The sequence below is a fragment of the Mycteria americana genome, chromosome 12 (genome assembly GCF_035582795.1).
Source record: "Mycteria americana isolate JAX WOST 10 ecotype Jacksonville Zoo and Gardens chromosome 12, USCA_MyAme_1.0, whole genome shotgun sequence".
Lineage (NCBI taxonomy): Eukaryota > Metazoa > Chordata > Aves > Ciconiiformes > Ciconiidae > Mycteria > Mycteria americana.
The window spans coordinates 11223561-11245508 of NC_134376.1; the positions used below are offsets into that span (position 1 = coordinate 11223561).

The following is a 21948-nucleotide window of genomic DNA, read 5'->3' on the forward strand; positions in this document are numbered from 1 at the left end:
AGCATCCATTCTCACCCTTGCAGGCAGAGCAGCTGAACAATGAGCTGGCAACAGAGCGCTCAACTGCACAGAAGAACGAAAATGCTCGGCAGCAACTGGAGAGGCAGAACAAAGAGCTGAAGAGTAAGCTGCAGGAGATGGAGGGAGCTGTGAAGTCCAAATTCAAAACTACAATTGCTGCTTTGGAGGCCAAAATTGCTTCTCTTGAAGAGCAGTTGGAACAGGAAGCCAGGTACTGGTCTCCCAGAGGGAACAGCTGTCCATTTATTGTTCCAGTTAATGAGACAGAAAGTAAACAAAGGCATACAGGATTTGTGTCATCAGGCTCTCAGTGCCATTAAGGCTTGGTGAAGTCTCTCCCTCACTTAACATTTCTTAGACATATGGCCAGTAACTGGAGTTGTTACAGGTTCTGATTAAGAACCATTTTATTGCTGAAAAGGTCTACTGGTATCAAAGGCAAGGATCCACTCCCCTACATTTTAGCGTAACTGCCCTATGACACTGCCAGGTTAATAGCCGTAACGCGTTGTGCCATTTGTAGGATTATTTCTTGAGGAAATCACATTGTGTTTTAGAACATCTCCTGGAGCACCCCTAGCATACAGCAAAGACATATTTGTTTTGATCAGAAGAACGTGACCTTTAAGTTTTGCTTAGAACTCATCTCTTCAGTTCAGTAAGGCCTTTAACATATGGCTCCTTGGTGCCAGTTTCATGAGCAACATCCCTGAGGCAGGTGAAGACTACAGACCTTCCATATCACCAAATGTTGCGCTGTCATTTGTAGAGAAAAGCAGGCTGCAGCCAAGACATTGCGCCAGAAGGACAAGAAGCTGAAGGATGCATTGCTGCAGGTGGAGGATGAGAGAAAGCAAGCGGAGCAGTACAAAGATCAGGTATCAGACTGTGTCATGAGGGTCTTAGTCTGGGGCACAGGGATTTTCAGGTTTTACCCTAAGAAAGGAAGATTCCATGTTGTGCCTCAAAGAAATATCCCTCTAGAAAGCAGACTGTCTGCTTGGATTCTATGCTGGGATGGCTGTACAGCCTTTTGCTAAAAGACAGGACAATATATTTCTTCCTCCGTGCCAAGTCAAGTGCCAAAGCACTAGTCCTTGTCAATCAGTCAGCTGCAAGTGTCTGACTGCACAGTGGTATATAGGATTGTGGACAACATCCTTATTGGTATATGAATGGAGACAATGAACACATTTTGTCTGAAAATTTTAGCTTTACCTAATGCACACCAACCTGCAAGCCAGAAAAGCAGAGGTAGGACTGTGCAGCAAAAGAAACAAGGTAGTGTCTGAATACAGCAAAATGAACTCCCACAAAGCAAAGTTATTTTTACATTTTTTAGATTTTAAGCTTCTACTTTTGATTCAGGCCACGTTTCATAAGACTCCCAAGAGAACTATGAAATTAAAGTGAGGAATGTAAAGCTATTAGATCTGTTTTGATTAAAGCATTACTTTAAAATTTTCCTTTAGGCCGAGAAGGGCAACACACGACTGAAGCAACTGAAAAGGCAGCTGGAAGAGGCTGAGGAAGAGTCCCAACGTATCAACGCAAACCGCAGAAAGCTGCAGAGAGAGCTGGATGAAGCTACTGAGAGTAACGAAGCCCTGGGCCGTGAGGTTGCAGCACTGAAGAGCAAGCTCAGGTAGAGTGCCCTTGTTTGGGACAGCCGTTCCCACTCACTGACAGCCTTGAAATTTGGAACTAGAGAAGTGGAAAAAAAAAAAAAATCTGTTCAAGTAAAGAACAGACACTGATAATGCTGCTAAGTTACTCACTCTTTCTATTAGCTTGGCAGATACAACAAAAGGCCAAAGTCAGAGGTGAAGTGCATTTCATAGACTCCAGCAGTCTCAGGATTTAGCTGTGAGATGAACAACTGTGATAACACAGCACAGACCTTACTCTTTTTCTAATCAAAACTCCTGGTGGCTTAAATAGGAACAGAATTAGGCTTGGTTGCTTTTGATAACACCCCTTATGTAATGGCTGTATCTATTTGTACAGAAGCAGTCACAAAAGGGTAGAAATGCTTGTGCTTTTCACACTTTCACACATGCACAACTCACACACAACAACCATAAACAGTCTTAGACAACATCACAGGCAGCAAAAGGCAAAGCACATTATATGACTCTTATCCAAAAGTTTCTTTGGACTTCACCACAAAGGGATTCAGTGTCATCAGACCAAGGAAAAGATCAAAATGCCCCTTTGCATTTTCTTGTTAAAATTGACTAGGAAAAAGGTAAAGCTATGATCGGTCAGCTACATACCTGAGTTCTCCTGCACTCACTGGGTTTGAAAACACCAACTCCCTGAAATAAAGAGGCTGACTTGAATTATAAGGAAATTGCTCTATCTGCATCATCACACCATAAAACTTTGCTTTCTACCTAAACCAAACCGTATTTCAGATGAAAGTAAAGCACCTGCCTAGTTGTGTTCTTGAAGTGGTTTGCCAGTGTGTTCACCAGTAGTGTGTATGAACCTTCAGATGTGGATTTACTTCAAAGTGAAGAGTTAGGGACGTGGTAGCCTTTTCCATTAGCACCACCTTGGGTGGTGTGTGGTCCTGGCTGCTTTACAAAAGAGTGGCTGTGTCCAGCCCTTTTTACATAGAATAGCGTAAGGCTCATTTTTGTTTTATCTAAGTGTAATGTAATTGGCTGTAATGTACTTTGTTTAATTATTTAAAAGTAATCTACCTACCCCTGATCATGACCATGTGCTTAGTATAACTGCCCGGGACTCTCTATCTCTGTTTCAGAGGGACACAGGAACCTTCGCATGACTAAGCAGGTACCATGCCTTCAACTTTGCAGCTAGCTTGTATTGCACAAATTTCCATTTTCTTTGGCCCAAGTAAAAATTATGTGAGGTTTCTGCAAACTGTGAAGGCTTGGATATCTTGGCATTAATCTGTTTTATCAAAAGAGACAAATATTACAATAATCTAGCTACCATCAGCTGTAATCAGTGATACATCTTTCTTACAAGCAGGTTATGTACTGATGTAGACTTACCAATGTTGCATTCTCACAAGCTCTACCAACAGAGTACCTAATAAAGTACTCTGACTTTTTCTGCATGCAAATTCTCTTTTTTGCACCTCATCTTTGTGCACAGCCACAAAGATCAAAATTTTTCAAATCAAATACACCATTGATTAGTAAAATTGATTAAAAGGACTAATGAATATGAAGTGTCACAGCATGTCATTAGAATTTCACAGTATTTCTTACACATATTGTAATGCTAACCCTAAGGTAAGATCCCATCTAACTCACCTGAGATTTGGGAAGATCTTACTTGCATGTGATTTATCACACTTACACCACACAGTCACAGACAAAAGAGAAAATCTTGCCTTTCATTACATAGCACTCTGACTGTATTGCTTACAAAGAGCTATTACTTAGGCTTTTAGAGCTATTTTGCAGACATTACATTGCTTGTCTACTGTTATTAAAACACAAAGCACAGACACAGAAATTAATATTGACGCTGTAACCTAGCACAGCATTATATTATACTTTATCACATTCTCTGGAGATAGGAATAATACCTGCTGTTGCAAAAATTAAAGAGCTACTGCCTTGTAATATTTGTATATCTTCTATTTTACATATGCTGGATTTTGCTGTGAATACACAAATATTTAAAGATGATGTCTTGTCCTTGCATGTGCCTCTTAGTCAGCCTAATATTTCCAGTCAGACTGTTATTCAAGCACTGCTCCAGTAGCACTTGTTCAAAGGTAGATTAATACAGAGATGCTAAGCAAACACAAATGCCTAAGGCTTGTCTCAACTACACACATTATTCTAAAGGTACTAATGCAAATGACCACATGAATATTATCAAACCCATAAACCTGTTTAAGAGGAACAGATATAAACAAAAAAAAGTGTTTATCCACAGGGCCAATACCAGTTTAAAGTAGTATTAAGTTTATGCATATTGCAAAAGTTTATGTTGACAGGGAGTTCACTTCTTTGTAGCCAAAACTGTACTGCACAATTTGGTTAGACTCTTGCTGTTAGTCCCCACCAGCCCCATATTCTCCTGTAACACTTCACTGAATTACTGCAGCATAAAAAAAAGTTATCTTACAAATGACTCATGAGTAATTGAGTCCAGGTAGCAGGAGTCCAAGGGGGTAAAGAGTTCTTCCTGCTTTATTAGCAGGAATTAGACCTTTATTGACAAGAATTAATGAATTTACTGACCTAACTAGAACTTTCTTGTTAAACAGTAATAACAAATATCTGCTATCATAAAATAGTAGACACTGCTGTTAGACTGTCAAGCACATGCCAGCATAGAAATTACATACCCTTGTGTTCAATACATACCATCAGCACCAGAACAACTAAGGTTAACTAACAGCAGATCTTAAATGAAGCTCTATTATCCAGCTAATTGCTTGCTCACACCGAAGTTTAAGGGCAGAATTGTGGAAAACAGACTACATGTCACATTTCCACCTTGGAAACACAGATTTGTGCCTCTGAAATAAGTTAGTCCAGCCAGTGTTCCTACCTGCTTCCCTTGTATGGAAGATGGAACTTTGGACTTGAATAACTGATTCAGAAAGGACAACACCGGCTTAGTCTTTTGCAAGGACAAGACAAGCCTTTAAATATTTATGCACTTTTGGGTACAGCAATGATGCAGTCAGATGTATTTAACAGCAAATTAGCAATCTGGCACAACATTCAGTGATTATGAACTTATTTTATTGCTTATGTCTGTGGTCTCAAGCCTTTGCAAAGGTTTGCTTAATGAGGGGCAAGTGAGAGGCCATGTTACAAAACTTATGTTTTGTAGCACAGTAGCAATGGAGGCCAAGAGGAGACAAACCCATCTTCTGTCTCACTTGCTCTCACCTCCCCAAAAAATTAACCTTGAGGACCAAAGTGTCCCTGCCTTGGGCTGTGGCTGTGAAATACATGCGGATGGGAGGGAGAGGGGAGAGGACAAGGGGGTAAGATGGCAAAAAAGCATTTTCTGTAAGCTCTTCTGCAAGACACTTGCACTGTTAAGTGTCAGCACCTGACTTACAACACAGTTCCAAAGCAGCAATGGTTTCCTCTCCCTGTTGGGAAAGAGATTGGAGCTACTCACAACCTAGGATACCATATGCGTCAAAGCACCTGTGGTGCTCTGACCAACACAGCCTTTGCAGAGAGGGACTGTGGGCTCAAAAATGTCTGCTGACATCCACAGCGCTGCTCCAGTCCTAGGTCTCATGGGCCTTCAGTAACTGGTGGGCTTATTCAGACTGCAGGTCAGAAATTCAGCACAAGCACGCTCTCTCTCTCCTTGCTCTTCTAAAGGGACAGGAAGGACACTCCCCTGCTGTCATGGGTACAAGCAGCCCACTTTCCCATTCCTTCCAAGCACAACCAGTTGCAGTCCCTACAGGGAAAAATAGTGAAATGAAGGGAAGGGGGGGGAAGGTTGGGGCAGATGAGACTATTTAGAAGAGAACTTTAAGCACAAGAACAGGAATCCCATCACAGTTCCAAGCAGCTGGGAGTCTCAACCTGTCCATAAATTACTTTCTTGCTACAGAACAGAAAGTTGTATTAGAGACCCAGAACTCTTGGCTGTTCTACATTTAAAAACATCAGCCCCACAGGTACTGTCACAAAACTCAATGCTTATTTGTGAGGACTGTAAATGACCTAACACCTGATTTTTTTCTTTTTATTTTTTTTTTTTCCCCTCTTACTGCAGGAGGGGAAATGAGCCAGCATCTTTTGCCCCACCCCGTAGATCTGGAGGCAGAAGAGTAATTGAGAATGCAACAGAAGGAGGTGATGAAGAAATGGATGCAAGAGATGGAGATTTCAATGGAACAAAAGCCAGTGAATAAACACGCTTAAAAAAATTGCACTGCAGCAAGGGGAGGGAGGACGATATTTAGCACTGTATAAGTCTACTCTTAGTGTCAAGGTCACATACACCCACTCCTCTGACAATGATAAAAGCACAACTGCCTTGTCTCCAAAGTATAGGCTGACATTAAAAGTACTCCAAAACTTACTTTACCAAGAAGCGTATTTGAAAAGGTGGGGTTTTTAACACTCAGAGTAATTCACTTTGAGAATCTTCCAGAAAGTGAGTTCTAGTAGCTCAGATATTTAAATCCCCGTGAACTATAGTTTACACAGGATTTCTGAGACTGCTCCGGGGGGGGGGGGGGGGGGGGAGGGGAAGGCATTGGTCAGTTAATCTTTTCTTAAACTTTCATTTTGTCTTGAGTATTCAATTAATATAGGTTTTTTTTCCTGGTTACTACACCCCTGATGCACCATTCACAAGGTGGAAGTGCCTTTTTAATCACTTACTGAAAAATAAAATATCATTTGTTCAAATTAAGTCAACTGTTACAGTTTTATATGCACCATGGATGTGCTTACACACTAATAAAAGGCTATAAAAAACTATTCCAGTATTCTTGTGTACTGGTGTCACTTGGGTGCAATACAGCATGCTCAAAGGGAATGGGGCATGCAGTAGAGCTTCTTTCAAACTCATACTTTTTAGAATATGTCATCTGTAATCATTAGAACAAAACCCCGATTTTCTCCTAAGCAACTGCTTTTGAAGGAATTTAAACAAGTATGTACACTGAGCTGAACGTAAAATGACATGAAGTACTTGGGACAGGTTTGGTTACCTCATGGACACACGGTGCGAACTGAGGTGCCCCAAGATGTATCCAAGGGCTGGCAGAGATGACACAGGACGTGCAGGAGACTTGCAGCATCCTGGTGCAGCAGCTGGAAAGCAGGCAGGGCCCTAAGTATCTGTCTTTAGGCAAATGAACCCACCCTTGAAGTCTGTACGCATCGAGATATTTCCAACTAAAGCCTCTAAAGCAGGCTGAAAACAATTAGAAACAGCAGCCCACACTGAATGCAGTGATCCAAGCCAAGCTATTCTGCATTAAGGGATCAGCACGCAGTTACTTTTTATTTTTGGAGCACTCCAACAGGACCGCAGCCCACTCCTGGGAACTACCGGGCCCTACCCCAAATCCCGGGAGCTCCAGTACTTGCAGACAGCAGCTAGCTTTGTGGTCACGCTGGGGCAGTAGAGCGCCATGCACAGCAAAGCCAGGCGTAGAATTACTCTGAATCGAGTACAGCGAGTTTACTCCATGTCTTAGATCGTACAGCAAGTGAACCTTAAGCAGTGTGACTACAGAGAGAACAAAGTCATGCAAAAACATCCACCTTGACAGCTAATGCAATCATCCTCTAAATCTAAGCATTGTTCCAGAAAGCACAGAGATCATGAACTGGAGATTCAGACCAGGCACCATTTAGCCAGCAGAATCAGAGCCCAAAGAATTCTCTCTACGCATGAAAGAGTAAAGGAAGAGTTTAAATAAGAATCCATTTAGAGCGATTAAGGTGAAAAGCTGCAGCGGAGGGGGGTTAGGAGCTATAAGACCTTTTCATTGCTTGATCAGCCATGCAGCCCAGGTCTGTAAACACGCTCAAGAGCTGGCTGTTAAGCACACAGCTTGTGAGCCTGGATGTGTGGGAACAAGGAGACCAAGGAAGTCAGACTTCATACAGAATGGTCTTAAGCACCAATGCTTGCAGCAGAACCAGCAAACTGAACATGGAGCCCTTCTAAAAGGAATTAATCTAAAAAAAAAAATCACATGCATAATGGTAGAGGTTGGTCCGATGGTTAAAGCACTGCCCTATCACTTGAGAAACTCAGGTTCCAGTCCCTGTTCTGCAAAGATTGTGACAAAATAGGGAGTCAGAGTTTCTTTAGTAACACCACAGAAAGTATCCTTCTACAACAGTGGCTGAACTAAAGTTCCTCTCCCAAAAACAGCTCCTCTTTGTACCATTACAGAGGTGACTTGTTCTGGACTAAATTATTTTGACAATTCTCAACAGCATATCCACCCATAGTCTGTCTGATTATATCTGTAGTCACATTAATAATATGTCTGTAAACTATATAATACTAGCACAGCCACGATTTTCCAACTTTCTACCTTGTCCCAATGCTGTGTCTCAATCTGACTGCAAGCCAACTTGCCCGCCAAGCAGGCAAATTCTGGCAAGATAAGGAAAATGCAATTTGTCTTGACTGATCCCTTCCGGCTACACAGTCCACTGAACTGTGGTCCATGTGTCAGCACAACTAACGAAGTAGCCCACACGCTTCTGCTCCTCATGGGTAAGAAAAGTGTCAACTCCCTATGTGAGAGGAGAGGACAAAAATAATGTTAAAACAGCCAGAGTTCAAGATTTTAAGAGAGCAATGCCAATACTAAGCACTGTAAATCCCAGAGGAATCTTTAGCTATAGCAATATTTACATTCCTTAGGGTAGGAAACCATGAGAAGAAGGAGATGTAGGAAAATCTTTGCATATGATTCAGCAAAACAATGTCTCTTTCAGCCTCATTGATCAGAAACAGATGAGAAACTGGTAGCAAACATCTGTGCATAAACCACAGCGACAACTTGCAAAAAAAATCAAAATGAATCAACAACTAGCATTCAAAATAAGCTTTATTCTGCTCCCCAGTTAAGCCAACTTTGTAGATGGCCTGAATAATGGGAAGGATCTGTGGTTATTTCCTATTCCAGAGAAATAGATGCATCTGTGGCTGTTTTCACAACATTTTCTTAAAAAAGAAACAAAAAAAACCCCCGAACCCATTTATACATTCTTTTTCAAGTAAGCTCTCCCCACCCCCCACAAAAAACAAAAATTGTTTAGTCATGATTATTTTTGCAAGTACAGGCTTCCATAAGGTACATTAATACTGTGAGTGAACCTACTCCATTTAAAAAACAAACCAAAGTACAGTAAAATTCTATAGGGGAAAAAAAACCGATTTAAAAATAATTCTCTACTCATGTACACTTGTCTAGCATAAAGGACTTTTCAGGTTAAAAAAACATTTCTAAATTAGTAACAGCCAAAAGCATACATTCTCATAGGAAAAAAATAAAACAAGAAAAAAATCAGTAATACCCAAGGCACATCAATAAGGGAGGTTTGGAAAGCAGTAAGACCCACCTATTAAGATGTTAGAACTAGGAACTTAATCAGGTCTCTTGCTTCCTACAACAGCCAGGCTTTATGGGTCACAACATGGCAAAAAAAAAAAAAAAAAAAAAGATGCCTATATGCTAAGTCAGTCCAAAGTCTCCTACCTTGCTGTTAGCTCTGGGATCTCACGAGTACTCTAAGCACTAGGTATTCCTCACCTTTAACCATGACCTGTTCTTAATGGCATTGCTTACAAAACCATCTTACCACTACAGAGGCAGGTTTTTGTGTAGCAAGATTCTGACCAGCAAACATTCCACAAAGAGCTGAACAGCTTCCCTGCAGAAATACACCTTTCTTCACATAAAAACACTCCTCTAATTCAGGTGACTGCAGCACACAACACCCATGATAGAAATCCAGCACAACCAGACTTTAAGCCAGAACACCATGGTGCTGCATTAACACCAAAAGCCAAAGCCTGAGGAGCTGCATAGGGAATACTGTCTGTGTCGTAGGTAAAGGGACAAATGGCTTTCACTGGCAGCGTCAAGAGAAGCAACTTCCAAGGAGCTATTTACAGCAACTGATGTAGGAAGCAATTCAAAGTTCTGCACGGCAAGGCAGCATTGCTTTATCACGCTACCCACAGAACTCGGCCAAGAGGCCAGACTAGGTGAGGCCACAGGATGCCATTGCCAATTGCAGCTTCTTGTTCAGTTCTCACCTACCCCGAGACTGCTGCCTGATTGCTCATTGATATTATCCTTAAAACTAAAGTTTAAAATACACTTTTTTTTTTCCTTTTCCAAAGCCAGCCAGGCTTTTCATAGCAGCATCTTGACAACACTTTGCGAGGGATGGCTCATTGGTCCCGGAACATTTGAAGGCCGTGTTCCAAACTCCAGGCGTTTCACTAACCTGCAAATACAAAATAAAAGTTAGTGCATTTCTTGCTCAGTTTTACCATCTTCAGAGTAACTGAAGTAACAGAGCAACACTTCCAGAGTACACCACTCAGCTTGAGAAATCAACAGATAAAAGAATATCACTCTAAACACTAAGTGAGCCAGTTACTTAACTGGGCTGAGTTTCCACCGTAACACAGGGCTCTGTTTCCCTCTGAGTAGTGAGAAGCTATCTTTTACAGGTGTTGGAATTTCAGTTCTAGCATTACAGCAGTAGATGTATAATCAGCTGCATGAATATGTAAATGTATGGCCCTTGAAGCTTTCTTGTAGGAGCTTTCATGAGGTTTCTCCCCACGCTGGGACAGCAAGTACGATGTGGAACACTCCTTCCACACAACTTTGGACACTGGGTAACAGGACAAACCAGTATTCCCAGCACAAGGGTCTAGCTGAGTAATTAAGTCTGGAACAAACTGTACTATAGGCACTTAATTTACAGAGAATCTAAAGAATGTGCAGTACAGGATTGGCACGGTTTTAAGCAGACATTGAACTGCAATTTGCGATAACCTTGCTGATTTTTCTTCATTTGTTTAAAAGAGAGACAACCAGTTCAAGTGTTCAGACAAATTTATAATTTGAGTCAGGTAACTTCCTGTCAGCTGCTCCTGGAAACACATCTTAGCAACCATAAAGCATTCTGATTGAGTGAACCCATTATTTGCCTTTTTTCCACTTCTCCCATAAAGGAGAACCTTAACTGTGATAAGGGAAGTCTCTACATGCCATAATGTTCCTGAGACATCACTTGTACAAGAACATAAAGCATAAAACAAATTGAGCCAATAAGCAATCGCTCCTCTGTTGTACTTCGTCCCATTTAAACAATGGGTTTATAATAAAATACCTGTATTACATTTGCTTTGAATTTGTGGTTTTCAAAACTTGATTCCACCTAGCCTTCGAATTTCAGCAGCTAGTGATTCCAGATTTTAAACTGATCTGAAACATTCAAATCATAATCCTGAATAACTAAATTCCATATCTTTTGAAAACAAATCTGTCTTACAAAACAAAGGTTTAATACTAAGTAGAACAGTACCAGTCACTAAGTTCTAACACCAACAGTTCTCACTAAGACACAACAGCAGAGAACAGCACCCACCCTGTATCACACAGAGGCTGATGAGGACTCAGGCGTGTTTCAAGGACATCTCTGTTCATGTACATGGACACCGTGGTTCTGTTTGGAGACTGGTCATACACAAAGTTTCGGCAAGACGCAAGTTTGGACTCCAAAGCCTAATGTAAACACAGATGAGGCAAGTGTGAGATATCACCCTTCTCTTTCACAAGATAGCATTGTGGCACACCAAAATGGCATTAAGAGTGTTTGGGGAGTTTGTTTCTTTTAGAATGAGTTGTCTAGTAGAGGAACCTGCTAGACCCTAGTGCCACATGAGTTCTGAATTTTTGAAGAGATGAAGCCAGTCATCTCTAAAGCTGAATCTCTGTTTCTGTAGGGGAGATTAAGGAGTTGATGCTGTTCACCAGCAGGAACACAAAATCTTCAGCTTCCTTAGAGAGATTTTAACATTTTTTACAGGCATCACTTTTTAGATTGCTAAATGTTCATTTGAGCTATCTGCTTCCCTAGACACATATAAGGTTGTATGTACTAGGTGGTACACCTGACAGAACTGAGCCACAGATACCCTATTCTCCACCACAGATCACTCCACCTTTGTTGCTGCGTTACTCTTCAGCTGTATCAGTTCTGCAGCTCAGCCCATTAAAAAGTCATACAAATGCTTGTGTCAGCACAGCACTGGGGCAAAAGAGAGAAAACAGAAGGAAGTCATGGGATAACTTTTCCAGCATCAGCACTACCTTAAATGTTGAACTACAGCTTAACATGACATTAGGCCTTGCTCAAAAGACTATTGGACTCTTAAGGCAAACTTCACCAGAAGCCCTCTGGACAGCAGGCATCAGCCTGCTTTCTTCTCTGCCTTTCATGGGAGCAGATCCCTTCTTAATTTACTCATGCCTATTTATTCTTTCTGCACATGCACTTTCAGAAATTTGTAGAGGAAGATCTTATCCCCATGTGGATAAAGTCTTAGAAAAGGCAGAGCAGGGTCCATCTTTATTTGGGTGTTGGTCAGAAACGTCCAAAGTCCAGACCAAACTTCAAGGCCACACTTAGCTAACCTGGGGTCAAGATATTCTTTCCAGTCTCCCCTGAGCAGCAGCACAAATAGCACTGGCTGCAGTTTCAGACCGCTCTACCTTTCCAAGAGCATTGGCTAGCAGGTAATCACTCACCCCCACTTTTCGCAGCAAGTCTCCCACAATGTTAAGAGCAGATATTCTTGCAGCAGGTGTGAGGGGAGTTGCACCATAACTGTCCTCAAGACCTGCAGGGCAGGTGAAAGAAGGATACATTACTCAAAAAAAAAAACCCACTTTGACAGCGGAAGTCAGAATACAGCCTGACATACCGAGCAGAGGAAGCATGAATATCTTCACCTTTTTGTATCTCACCTCAGGTCTTTCATATTCATTAGGAATATGAAGCACTGTCTCCCTGAGACAGCTCAAGTTACACTGTCCTAAGCTAAAGTCTCTAGACGTGCTGTGAATTGGGTTTCTAGAGATCTGTTCTACCAGCCTACTCTGCATCTCTGTTGCTGCAATGGGACCAGAGGGACATGTCCTCAGGGAGGATCATCATCTCTCACTTTACTACAAATCTCCAAATCCTCTCACTTTTACAGAAGCATTAATTCCTCCACACAAAACACATAATTTTAGATTAAGCATACTGAAGCCCACAATCAAACTTCGTTAGTGCTCAAAGCTATAATATCAAATCATCAGAATGTGACAGTACAACTCCCTGCATTTATGCATACATATGAACACAATTACACAAATTTCTGGCTTTAAGTAAGAAGATGGGAGAGTTTGAGTTAGAGGTTTGAAATATTGAAGTAATCAGTGCTCACAAAAAATAAGTAACTGATATTATTGACCTGAAAGCAGAGATATAGTCATTTAGTACAGACAGCTAGGATGACTTGTCAGTGTCCTGCTGTTCCAAAGTAAAAAGAAAACCGCTCTCAAAGAGCACCTACTCTCACAGAGAAGCCAATTCAAGTAACACAAGTGTGACATTAAAGATCACACTGAAGTTTGTAAAATCCTTCCCCTAAGTTAGCCCAATATCTCTGGGACAGTTGTGAACTAATAGTAAAGTCCAAACAGCTCATCTTGTCCCTCACAATTATTATTACTGGACAGTTCAAGTCAAATGGAAATGAACAGCCTATGAATAAACCCCCGAAAATCACAGTCTATGAATACTGAGACCACAGTGACTGGATTTAGGTGTATTTAACTGAAACACTCAACTCTGCTCCGTTCCTCTCATTCCTCATTTAGCCAGAAATCATAGTAAAAACAAGAGCAAATAGTATTTCTGTGCTGGTTCCCTGCCAGTCACCTCTCCTAAACGTTGCAGGGGTGGGTATGCTGGTGTTGGGTGCCCGGTGCACCGAGGGCGTTGAAGGCACAGATAATGACGCTTGAACTGCAGTGTCTGTTCTTTCTGTTTCCAGGGTAGTTCGCACCGGTGTTTTGGGTTTCTCCTGTTTCTGCTGCACTGCAAGCTCTTGTCGTAGATCTGTGAAGGAAAGAACACAAAGCAAGCCTTGGGACTATGTATCCACCAAGATAAAAAACAGGTGAGAAAGCTTGTTTTGCTCAAAAGATTGTTACCGTTGCAAAGGTGAAGTCACTTATCCTTGTAAAGATTACACCAGGCATATGTTCAAAATCTGGACGATCCCTAAAGGCTTTTCTAGGATTGTGGGTCAAGATCTTTTTGTAGTATTAGTTCAGTTGCTATTATCTGGCTTTAATTTTCATACCTTTTCACAAGGCTCCCTTTGAGGGAGGGAATTAACTCCTTTCCAGGTGTTACAGGCTGGTAAGCAGAGGCACATCAAGACTGAGGCTAGGCAACCTGGCACACCTTGGCTACATTCCATCTCCCTGCCAGGTTGAGATCCTACCTACTGTACCCTCTTCCCTTCTGCCCTGGTTTCCACATGAAGGAAACCTGAGCTGAGGCCAGGTGGAAGCCACACCATTATCTAGCCAAGAGATAGGACACTTCTGTCCCACAGCCTGGCTGCAGCTTATGGAAACCACTCAAGGGCACAGAATCTGAGCAGAGCTGAAAATAGAAGGTATTTTTTCAGCTCCATGCTCTCTCTCTTCTCACCGAGCCTTACTAACAGATATCAAGAAGCTAGCACATGAGGCTATTCAAAGGTAACTAGAAGTTAGTCACAGCCCTCCTGTTTTACTGCCCCATTAGTGTTTCATTGACTCCGCTTTTCACAGGCCAGGAAACCGTGAGGTTAATGGTTGTTAAAGCTGACCGTCATGGGTTACAGGAAGCCAGACCAGCACATACCCCAGCTGGACTGGCTCTTCTTAACCCCCTAAGGCCCTGAAGCATCAGCACAGATCAGGAGAAGGCTGGAACAGACTCTTGCTTCTGTGAGCTGCTCTGGAACAAGGTCAGGAGTTCAAGGAGTCAGGGGGAACAATCTTGAAGCTTCCTTTTGCTTCTACATTTCAGATAGCAGATTTAAAAGATGCAAACTTAAAAGCCAAGCTCTAAGATATATGGAGGGGACTGAACAGCTACAAGCCAGGAGGGGAAAAAGGGAAAGATACAAGTAATTTCTGTCTAACCTCTAGCTTCATCTTTCAGGCGCTGCACAGACTCCAGAAGGTTTTCTTTCTCATCCAGCTCACTCTCCAGAAAAGCATTTCTTTCAATAGCCTGGTTTAAACGCTGTTCAAAATCCTCCAGAGACATTATAGTGGCTCTGAAAAAGAGTGCACAAGATGTCACTACCAGATCCTTCAAGCACATAGAGGAACTCCCTCTCACACAAGAAAATGGATAATGTTGCGGGGGTTTTTTTGGTTGCTTTGTTTTATTATTATTATTTTAGCTTGTAAGATATGAAAGAGTGCAGTGGGGGGAGTGGAAGGGAAAAAATTACTGCATTTCTCATCTGCCACAAACCTCTTCACCACAATCATCACCTAAGTGATTAATTCAGAACAGCAGTGCTAATGACCACAGCATCAAACAGCTCAGTTACACCACGCTCACAGGACAGAAACAGAGGTGGAAAAAGAAAAAAAAGAAGGCGGGTCACCTTTTTGCTCTTTCCAAGTCATCATTTGCTTGCTCGAGTTCTCGAATGTATTTCTGAAGCTGATCTTTAATAGCTTTTGTCTGTGCCAAGTCATCTTCCAGCGCAGAGATTTGCCTGTATCCTTCCGAATGCTGCATTTCGATCTTTTCCTAATCAAAGGCAAGTCAAAAGCATATCAAGGACTTAGCAAAGCACGTGCTCTTTCTGCAGCATTGTCTGAGCCCCTTTAAAGGCAGAGGCAGATGCTGTGAAGTTTTTTGAGAAACATCACCTTACACATGGTAAAATGCCAACAAAGCCAATTGCTCACATACTTCTGGGCTGCCAGCAGACAAGAGCTCTTCCTGTCACTCCTTATCAAACAACAGTGCTGGGGAGCAGTTCCTGACCTCCACAGCACAGGGCCATTCCTTCCTCTCCCAGACAGTGAGACTCAACATAACTTTGGAGCCCCAAGAGCTTTAGCAACACACAAAGCAGGATGCAAGAGAATCCACTTATTTTCAACTGTAATAAAAAGTCAAGCAGTACTTAGGGGCCTAAAGAACAAGAAAAAAATATATCCAAGTGTGACACTGTTACATACTGCTGTGGAACCAGCAGGATTCTCTGCTGCCCCTGTGGTTTTATTAGCCCAAAGCAGGTTCAGAGTTCTAGATCACAAAATATTGCAGGTTCAGTTATGCAACATGCTTTGGATGTGAACCTAAAACAAACTCTGTCTCCCTTTACAGCATGTATACAAGGGTACATTTATGAGAGGCACAGGCAGGGAGGAAGGCTTAGCTTCTCCATCAAATATCTCCTTCCTGCTATTGCCACTATATGTGGAGTTAGCTCCACATCATGTGACAGAGAAAGCTTCACAGCACACCATCTACTGCAACGCTTTACACTCCACCACCTTGCTATCAGATCACTTCAACACGCCAGAGGTTTTTTTGAAACTCCAAGATTGCTGTATAAGTGGCATTCCTGAAGTGCTTTCTCCATCCCGAATTTAAGTACAACACACTTGAAGTGACTGAAAACAAATCCATGCACTGGAATTTGACAACCATGGCATGTAGTCTAGCACAACTGATAATTTGAAGACAGCTATTTTAGCACATGAAATGCATAGACAAGGAGGAGGGAGAGAGACACCCATTCTGAATTAAGAAATTCTTATTTGATTACAGTGTGGTGACGCTGCCATAATTCCAGATCTACAAAGCATAGTTACATGCTGAATTTAAGAGCCCCCAAGCTCTAAGAGGCAGATTACTTTCAACTAGCTTCTCAGGACTCTCTAAACAAACCTTCCAAAGCATTATTTCCATTTATTTTTAGGTAGTGTGAACTCTGGTTTCTGAGGGGGGAGCAAGCACACACACTAGGATGGTAAGCTCAAAGCCACAAGCTGTGTGGGCCTGGCAAAGTTCACTAGTGTTGACCTAGATGCAAACACCAACCCTTGATGGGCTCAGTTAACACTGCTGCTCAATAGCTTCACGAGTTTAATGCTTTGCTCTTGAATTGATTCAGATAAAAGACCAGAACTGCAAGGTTTGAGTCTTTGTTTTTAGCCAATTGTAATAAACTATCAGCTGATCTGGCCATCAATGGAGTCTCTGTTCCTTCACTGCAGGCTGTTACCGCAGTTTTCAGGCTGCATGAATAGCCAATTGTTAAAAGGTCTGTTTCACAGAATATGTTTTAATAAAGTTATCTACTGTGAAGAATAATTTAAGATTTTTCTAAAATAAGTTTACCCTCTACGTTTTGAGGTTCTTTGTTGTTTCCTACTCCTTTTGTTCTTGACTGCTTTGGCTAGTTCATTGTCCCCTCCTCTCATCCTAGCTCCTCTACAGAAAAATAGTCCACGCCCGCCTCAATTAAATGAACTGGAGGTTTTATTTTTGTCAGACTTATGCCTTTTCCCCAAACCCATCAGCTTCCATGGGTTTATGTGGCTACACGGAACAGTAGACCAATACTCCATATGACATGCAGAGCATTTAATACTGCTAAGGCACTAATACAACAAGAACAAATATCAGTGCAACATAACAAATACAATGAAACAAGCCTTGGAGGTTTGGCTATCAAAAAGCTGGGTGGGGGAGAATCACTAAGTTGGTGCTAGAGGGACAGGACATTTGCCTGGAATGGAAGAATATTTCCTTAAGACAGTAATTTGGACAACAGTTTAGACAAAAGGCACTGCAAACCTGGATTAATCCAGTGATTAATCACTTATACAAATACCTTCACTCCCATTAGCTCATTATTGTATTCAATTGAGTAGAAGTGTAAATTAATTAATCTCTGTTTCCACAGATATTGACCTAACCCTACAAAACACAGTGTAGTGTTTCTTGGGTGACTATACTTCACCTTTAAGTAAAAGGCCAACAAGATCAAACTTTAAAAAGGCACACCAATTTCAGTGACAATTTTTTTTTTCAAGTTTAAGAAAACTTACCAGTATTTCCTAAACCTGTCAGCCAGCACAGGGGACTAGCACCATCTTTAATGAGACTGAAATGAGGCAGACTCATCACTCTTCATCCTCTAGATAGCTTCCTTATTTCTTAAGTCACTCTGGTAAGAAGTTCCATCTCAATAAGTTCATATTCCTTATGTTTTATAATTATGGAGGTTAATGCTTTTCAGCTGGTTCTTAGTTTCACAGAAGGCTAACCAAGTGTAAAGAGGGTAAATTATTTTTCTCCAAGTACAGACAGATTCAGTAACAAAACCAGGACTGAAACTGTTTTATGCCTCTCAGTTCTATGTGTTACCCACTGGCTGCTGCTTCCCAGCTTATCTGGCATGCCAGATAATAAATACACAATTATGTAAAAAGCACTTAAAACTACTGAGTTTTCTTATGTAATGCAAGAACACAGCTGGAATGTTTGTATTTTGATTGTTCTGCAATATTATCTGTGTCTGCACAATGCAGACAGCAAGAAAGCTGTGAACAAAAGCACTAAGTAGATGGAAGAAGGAATAGAACAGCAGCTATGTTACATTCATGCTTACCCTCCACTCTACTGCAAACAATTTTCTCCTGTCTCAAATCTATCCTGACACATAGCCACAACCTGCAAACAGGGGTTCAGGAACATTACCAAGGTATCCAGCATCCGCAAAGCGGACAACAGATTGGTATTTATTAATTTTTCAAGACTTTCTTTTTTGAATTTTTCTGTTCAATTTCTTTGTAACACTGAAGGTCCCTGTCCACAAGGCAAGCTGAATCTGCACATGCCTGTCTCATTCACCTTTGCACTTAGGAAGTACAGATACTGTATGCATCATCCACTCTTACCTTAACTGACTCCAGTTCCATTCGCAGACGATTGTTTTCTGACAGAAGGTCTCTGTTTCTGGACTCTGTTTGCTGCAGCTGAGTCTCCAGTTCAGCTTCATACTCTCGACTCCCTTCTTGGAATTCACGCAATTCCTCCTGAGTATTCTCAGCACTAGAGAGCAATTCCAGCAACAAACTCATCATAATGGACAAAGAAAAATAAAAAAAAAAATCTCTTGTACACTCAAGGTAAAAAACACACTGCCCTTCTCCAATGTACATATTCAACAGGAAAAGAGGCTCATATGCAAATGTTTCCTCCTCAAGCATGGAAAGCCACCCCATAACAAACTGACAAACAAATTTAAAAAGCCCAAATAAATAGAAAAATCCCAAAGCCTGCCTTCACACTATAGGTGTTGAGGACACATGGAGTCTCTTTAGCTTGTACATTGTCCACTGCCATGTGCATATTTAATCTGTTATTCGATTCGATTATTTATTTGGAAATATGAACAAAGCCATTTTCAATTAGCAATAAAAAGTGAGAAAAAGAGACAGAAGGAAAGATGTTCTTACATTCTTAAACAGTTCTATTGAAATAATCTTCCAGCAAGCTAAACAAGCAGCACTGAAAGGTCTGAACACCTGGTCTAAGAAAGGACCCACCAATATCAGCATCTAAAAAGTTTGGATTTTTTTCACCCTTTACTGCATTTAGAGCAACCTACTGAGCTAAAGGGAAGAGCGAAGTATGTCCATTCTCAGCCAGGCATCCTCCTCCATCTACATGCTGTCAAACCATTCTTGATCCACACAGAGACAGAATGAGTAAACAGCAGCATCTCTCTGTCTGCAGTGGCCCAGATCATCCACCCGTCAACAAGGTTCTGCAGCAAGTTACCAGTCTGCGGGCAGCCCACAGTCAGAGGCACAATTTCAGCACGCACAGTACTACTCAAATCAGAGCAGGGACCAAAGTCAGCAGTGCCACAGCAGTATGGATTCACTGCTCAAATAAGCATAAGTGACTCTGGGCTGCTGTAGTTTATGCAGAAGAATTGCTACTGCTACCACTCAAGAGAGCTGAACTACCTTGAATTTAGTCCCCTATGCGGTGCTATCTATGTCTTTGCATGCAGTGGTTATGCACCGGTGCTGGTTTTGGCTGGGATAGAGTTAACTTTCTTCATAGTAGCTAGTATGGGACTATGTTTTGCATCTGTGCTGAAAACAGTGTTGGTAACACAGAGATGGTTTAGTCCCTGCTGGGCAGCGCTTACACAGAGTCAAGGCCTTTTCTGCTCCTCACCCCACCCCACCAGTGAGGAGGCTGGGGGGGGCACAAGAAGCTGGGAGGGGACACATCTGGGACAGCTGACCCCAATGACCAAAGGGATATCCCACACCATATGGTGTCATGCTCAGCCTATAACGCTGGGGGAAGAAGGAGGAAGGGAGGACGTTCAGAGTGATGGCATTTGTCTGCCAAAGTCACCGTTAGGCGTGATGGAGCCCTGCTTTCCTGGAGATGGCTGAACACCTGCCTGCCCATGGGAAGGAGTGAATGAATTCCTTGTTTTGCTTTACGTATGAAACTGTCTTTATCTCAGCCCATGAGTTTTCTCACTTTTACCCTTCCAATTCTCTCCCCCATCCCACCAGGGGGGAGAGAGCAAGCAGCTGTGCAGTGCTTAGCTGCCGGCTGGGGTTAAACCACAACAGTGCCCTATCAAACAACTTAGAGAAATAAAGCCATTGCCTTACCACTGCTTGTATTTCATAGCCAGCTCTTTCCAGTATCTGGTTTCCTCTTCCACTGAGCTGAAGTGATGTCCTTCTGAGTCTTCCATGATGAGTCCTCAAAGTTTAAAACTCCTGTTTCATTTCCCCCCTCCCTGGAAAATTAAAGGATCAAGCATAAGAGCTAATGCAGTGAGCTACCTCAGTACTTTTTGCTGCAGAGCAGTGCACCCCTCCTCCCAGGAAGTCACTACACACCTGGAGAGCAAACTAAAGATCAGCCTTGACAGGGTTCTGCCAGATATGCCACAGATGTGAAAGAATCACTGCTGAGTAATCAGGTCCCTTTCCCCAGTTCTCCCAAGGTTGCTGCATGCTGGTGCCACATCCCCAGCAGTGAGCACCTTTCCCGCCCTCTGACTACACAGCACAGAGCACCAAGCCTCAAACTTTAGCCACAGCTGTGCCAACGCACACAGAACAAGTGAAAGAGAAGGCATCTCAGGCACAACTTCAGCTCCAAAGACAGTGCAATTAAAGTAGATTTCAACAACCCTAAAGACACTTACCCTGAAATTAAAGAGAAACTTCAAAGATATTAATTTCCTGTGTTAACATTTCCAGGAACACCCAAGCTTTTTATGGACATAACTGCTGGACACATGAAAAATTTCTCCCTAGGTCAACATAGACAAAACTACCTGATTTCAAACCTGAAATATCACAATCCACAATATACCTGGATACCTCAGACAGCCATGGGAGAAGGGAGCTCCAGAAATTCCCAGGGAAGTGAGGATAAAAGCCCCACAGAGGTTTTAGTGGGATACCACCTGGCTGGGCGAGGTATGCAGATAGATTGCAGCAACACAGTGAGCAATCCAGAACATCCACCTGTTCCTGTGCCAGCATAAACGCAGTCACAGGACAGTCCCAAATGGGAGTGACACATGAAAGAGCCACAGGGGAATCAAGAACCTTAAGTTGGTCACTCCCACTTGAAGACTTAAGTATCTAGACACCACAATTAAATAAATGCCCTCTGATGTGCGTGGTGCACTCTAATAAACAGGTCACTAGCAAATATCATATGAGTTAGTCTTGACAATGGAGAAACATCAGACCTCACGCTCTGGATAAGCTGCCTATGTGCAACCCTGGGTGAGGCAAAGATTCCACACAGACATTATCAATTTAATAGAAACCCAAATAGATCAAGGACATTAAATAAAGGTGGAGTTGAACAATTCATGACAATGGCAGTTGTCATAAAACTGTACCACTGAAATCTAATGACTGAGGAAACACAGTTCTACCACGTTTCAGCTCCAGATCTACTGAGCAAAACATTTCCTAGAGGTAATCCTGATGGAATAAAGAGGAAAAAAAATAGCCAAGGCCTTCAAAGATCATTTAGACATCAGTCCTGCCTTCTACTCTTTTTTTGTGATACTCAGGAAATGCTGGAGTAGACCTCCTGAGCAGCATGTCATAGCTAAAGAAAATGTGCATCCACTGCACATCTGTGGAATTCAATGGAAAAAATTATTCATAACCTGTGTTAAGATTGTCCTCTCCAGAAAGTCACCTGGTTTAAACAGGATTAAGAGCCTGCTATCTATCTGGTAACTCTACTGACACAAACATAAGTAGTTCTTACCTCTACTACAGACAACATATCA

General features: G+C 42.0%; 2 protein-coding genes across 2 annotated transcripts in view; one reads left to right on the forward strand and one right to left on the reverse strand.

The window, feature by feature from the left end:
* Window positions 1-6459, forward strand: part of MYH11 (myosin heavy chain 11) — a 56013-nt gene extending 49554 nt beyond the window's left edge. The window contains exons 37-40 of the mRNA XM_075515370.1: window positions 24-232; window positions 791-899; window positions 1494-1666; window positions 5767-6459. Coding sequence (XP_075371485.1) covers window positions 24-232; window positions 791-899; window positions 1494-1666; window positions 5767-5905 — 630 coding nt within the window. The 3' untranslated portion in view covers window positions 5906-6459. The remainder of the gene's footprint in view (window positions 1-23; window positions 233-790; window positions 900-1493; window positions 1667-5766) is intronic.
* A 2101-nt stretch (window positions 6460-8560) lies between these two features.
* On the reverse strand, window positions 8561-20437 carry NDE1 (nudE neurodevelopment protein 1). Its single transcript, XM_075515369.1, has 8 exons — window positions 20291-20437; window positions 18542-18695; window positions 15223-15371; window positions 14747-14883; window positions 13485-13664; window positions 12305-12396; window positions 11142-11278; window positions 8561-9986 (listed from the first exon to the last, which is right to left on the reverse strand). Exons 1-8 carry the CDS (start codon window positions 20374-20376, stop codon window positions 9893-9895), a joined length of 1029 nt encoding a protein of 342 aa, XP_075371484.1. The 5' UTR covers window positions 20377-20437; the 3' UTR covers window positions 8561-9892.
* Between the last annotated feature and the right edge of the window lie 1511 nt (window positions 20438-21948).

Coding starts and splice junctions, on each gene's coding strand:
- NDE1 (XM_075515369.1), bottom strand. CDS start 20,376: ATGGAAGACTCAGAAGGACATCACTTCAGCTCAGTGGAAGAGGAAACC. Junction 15,372..18,541: donor TGGAACTGGAGTCAGTTAAG/GTAAGAGTGGAT, acceptor GCCTTTGATTAG/GAAAAGATCGAAATGCAGCA. Junction 14,884..15,222: donor GACTTGGAAAGAGCAAAAAG/GTGACCCGCCTT, acceptor ACTCTTTTTCAG/AGCCACTATAATGTCTCTGG.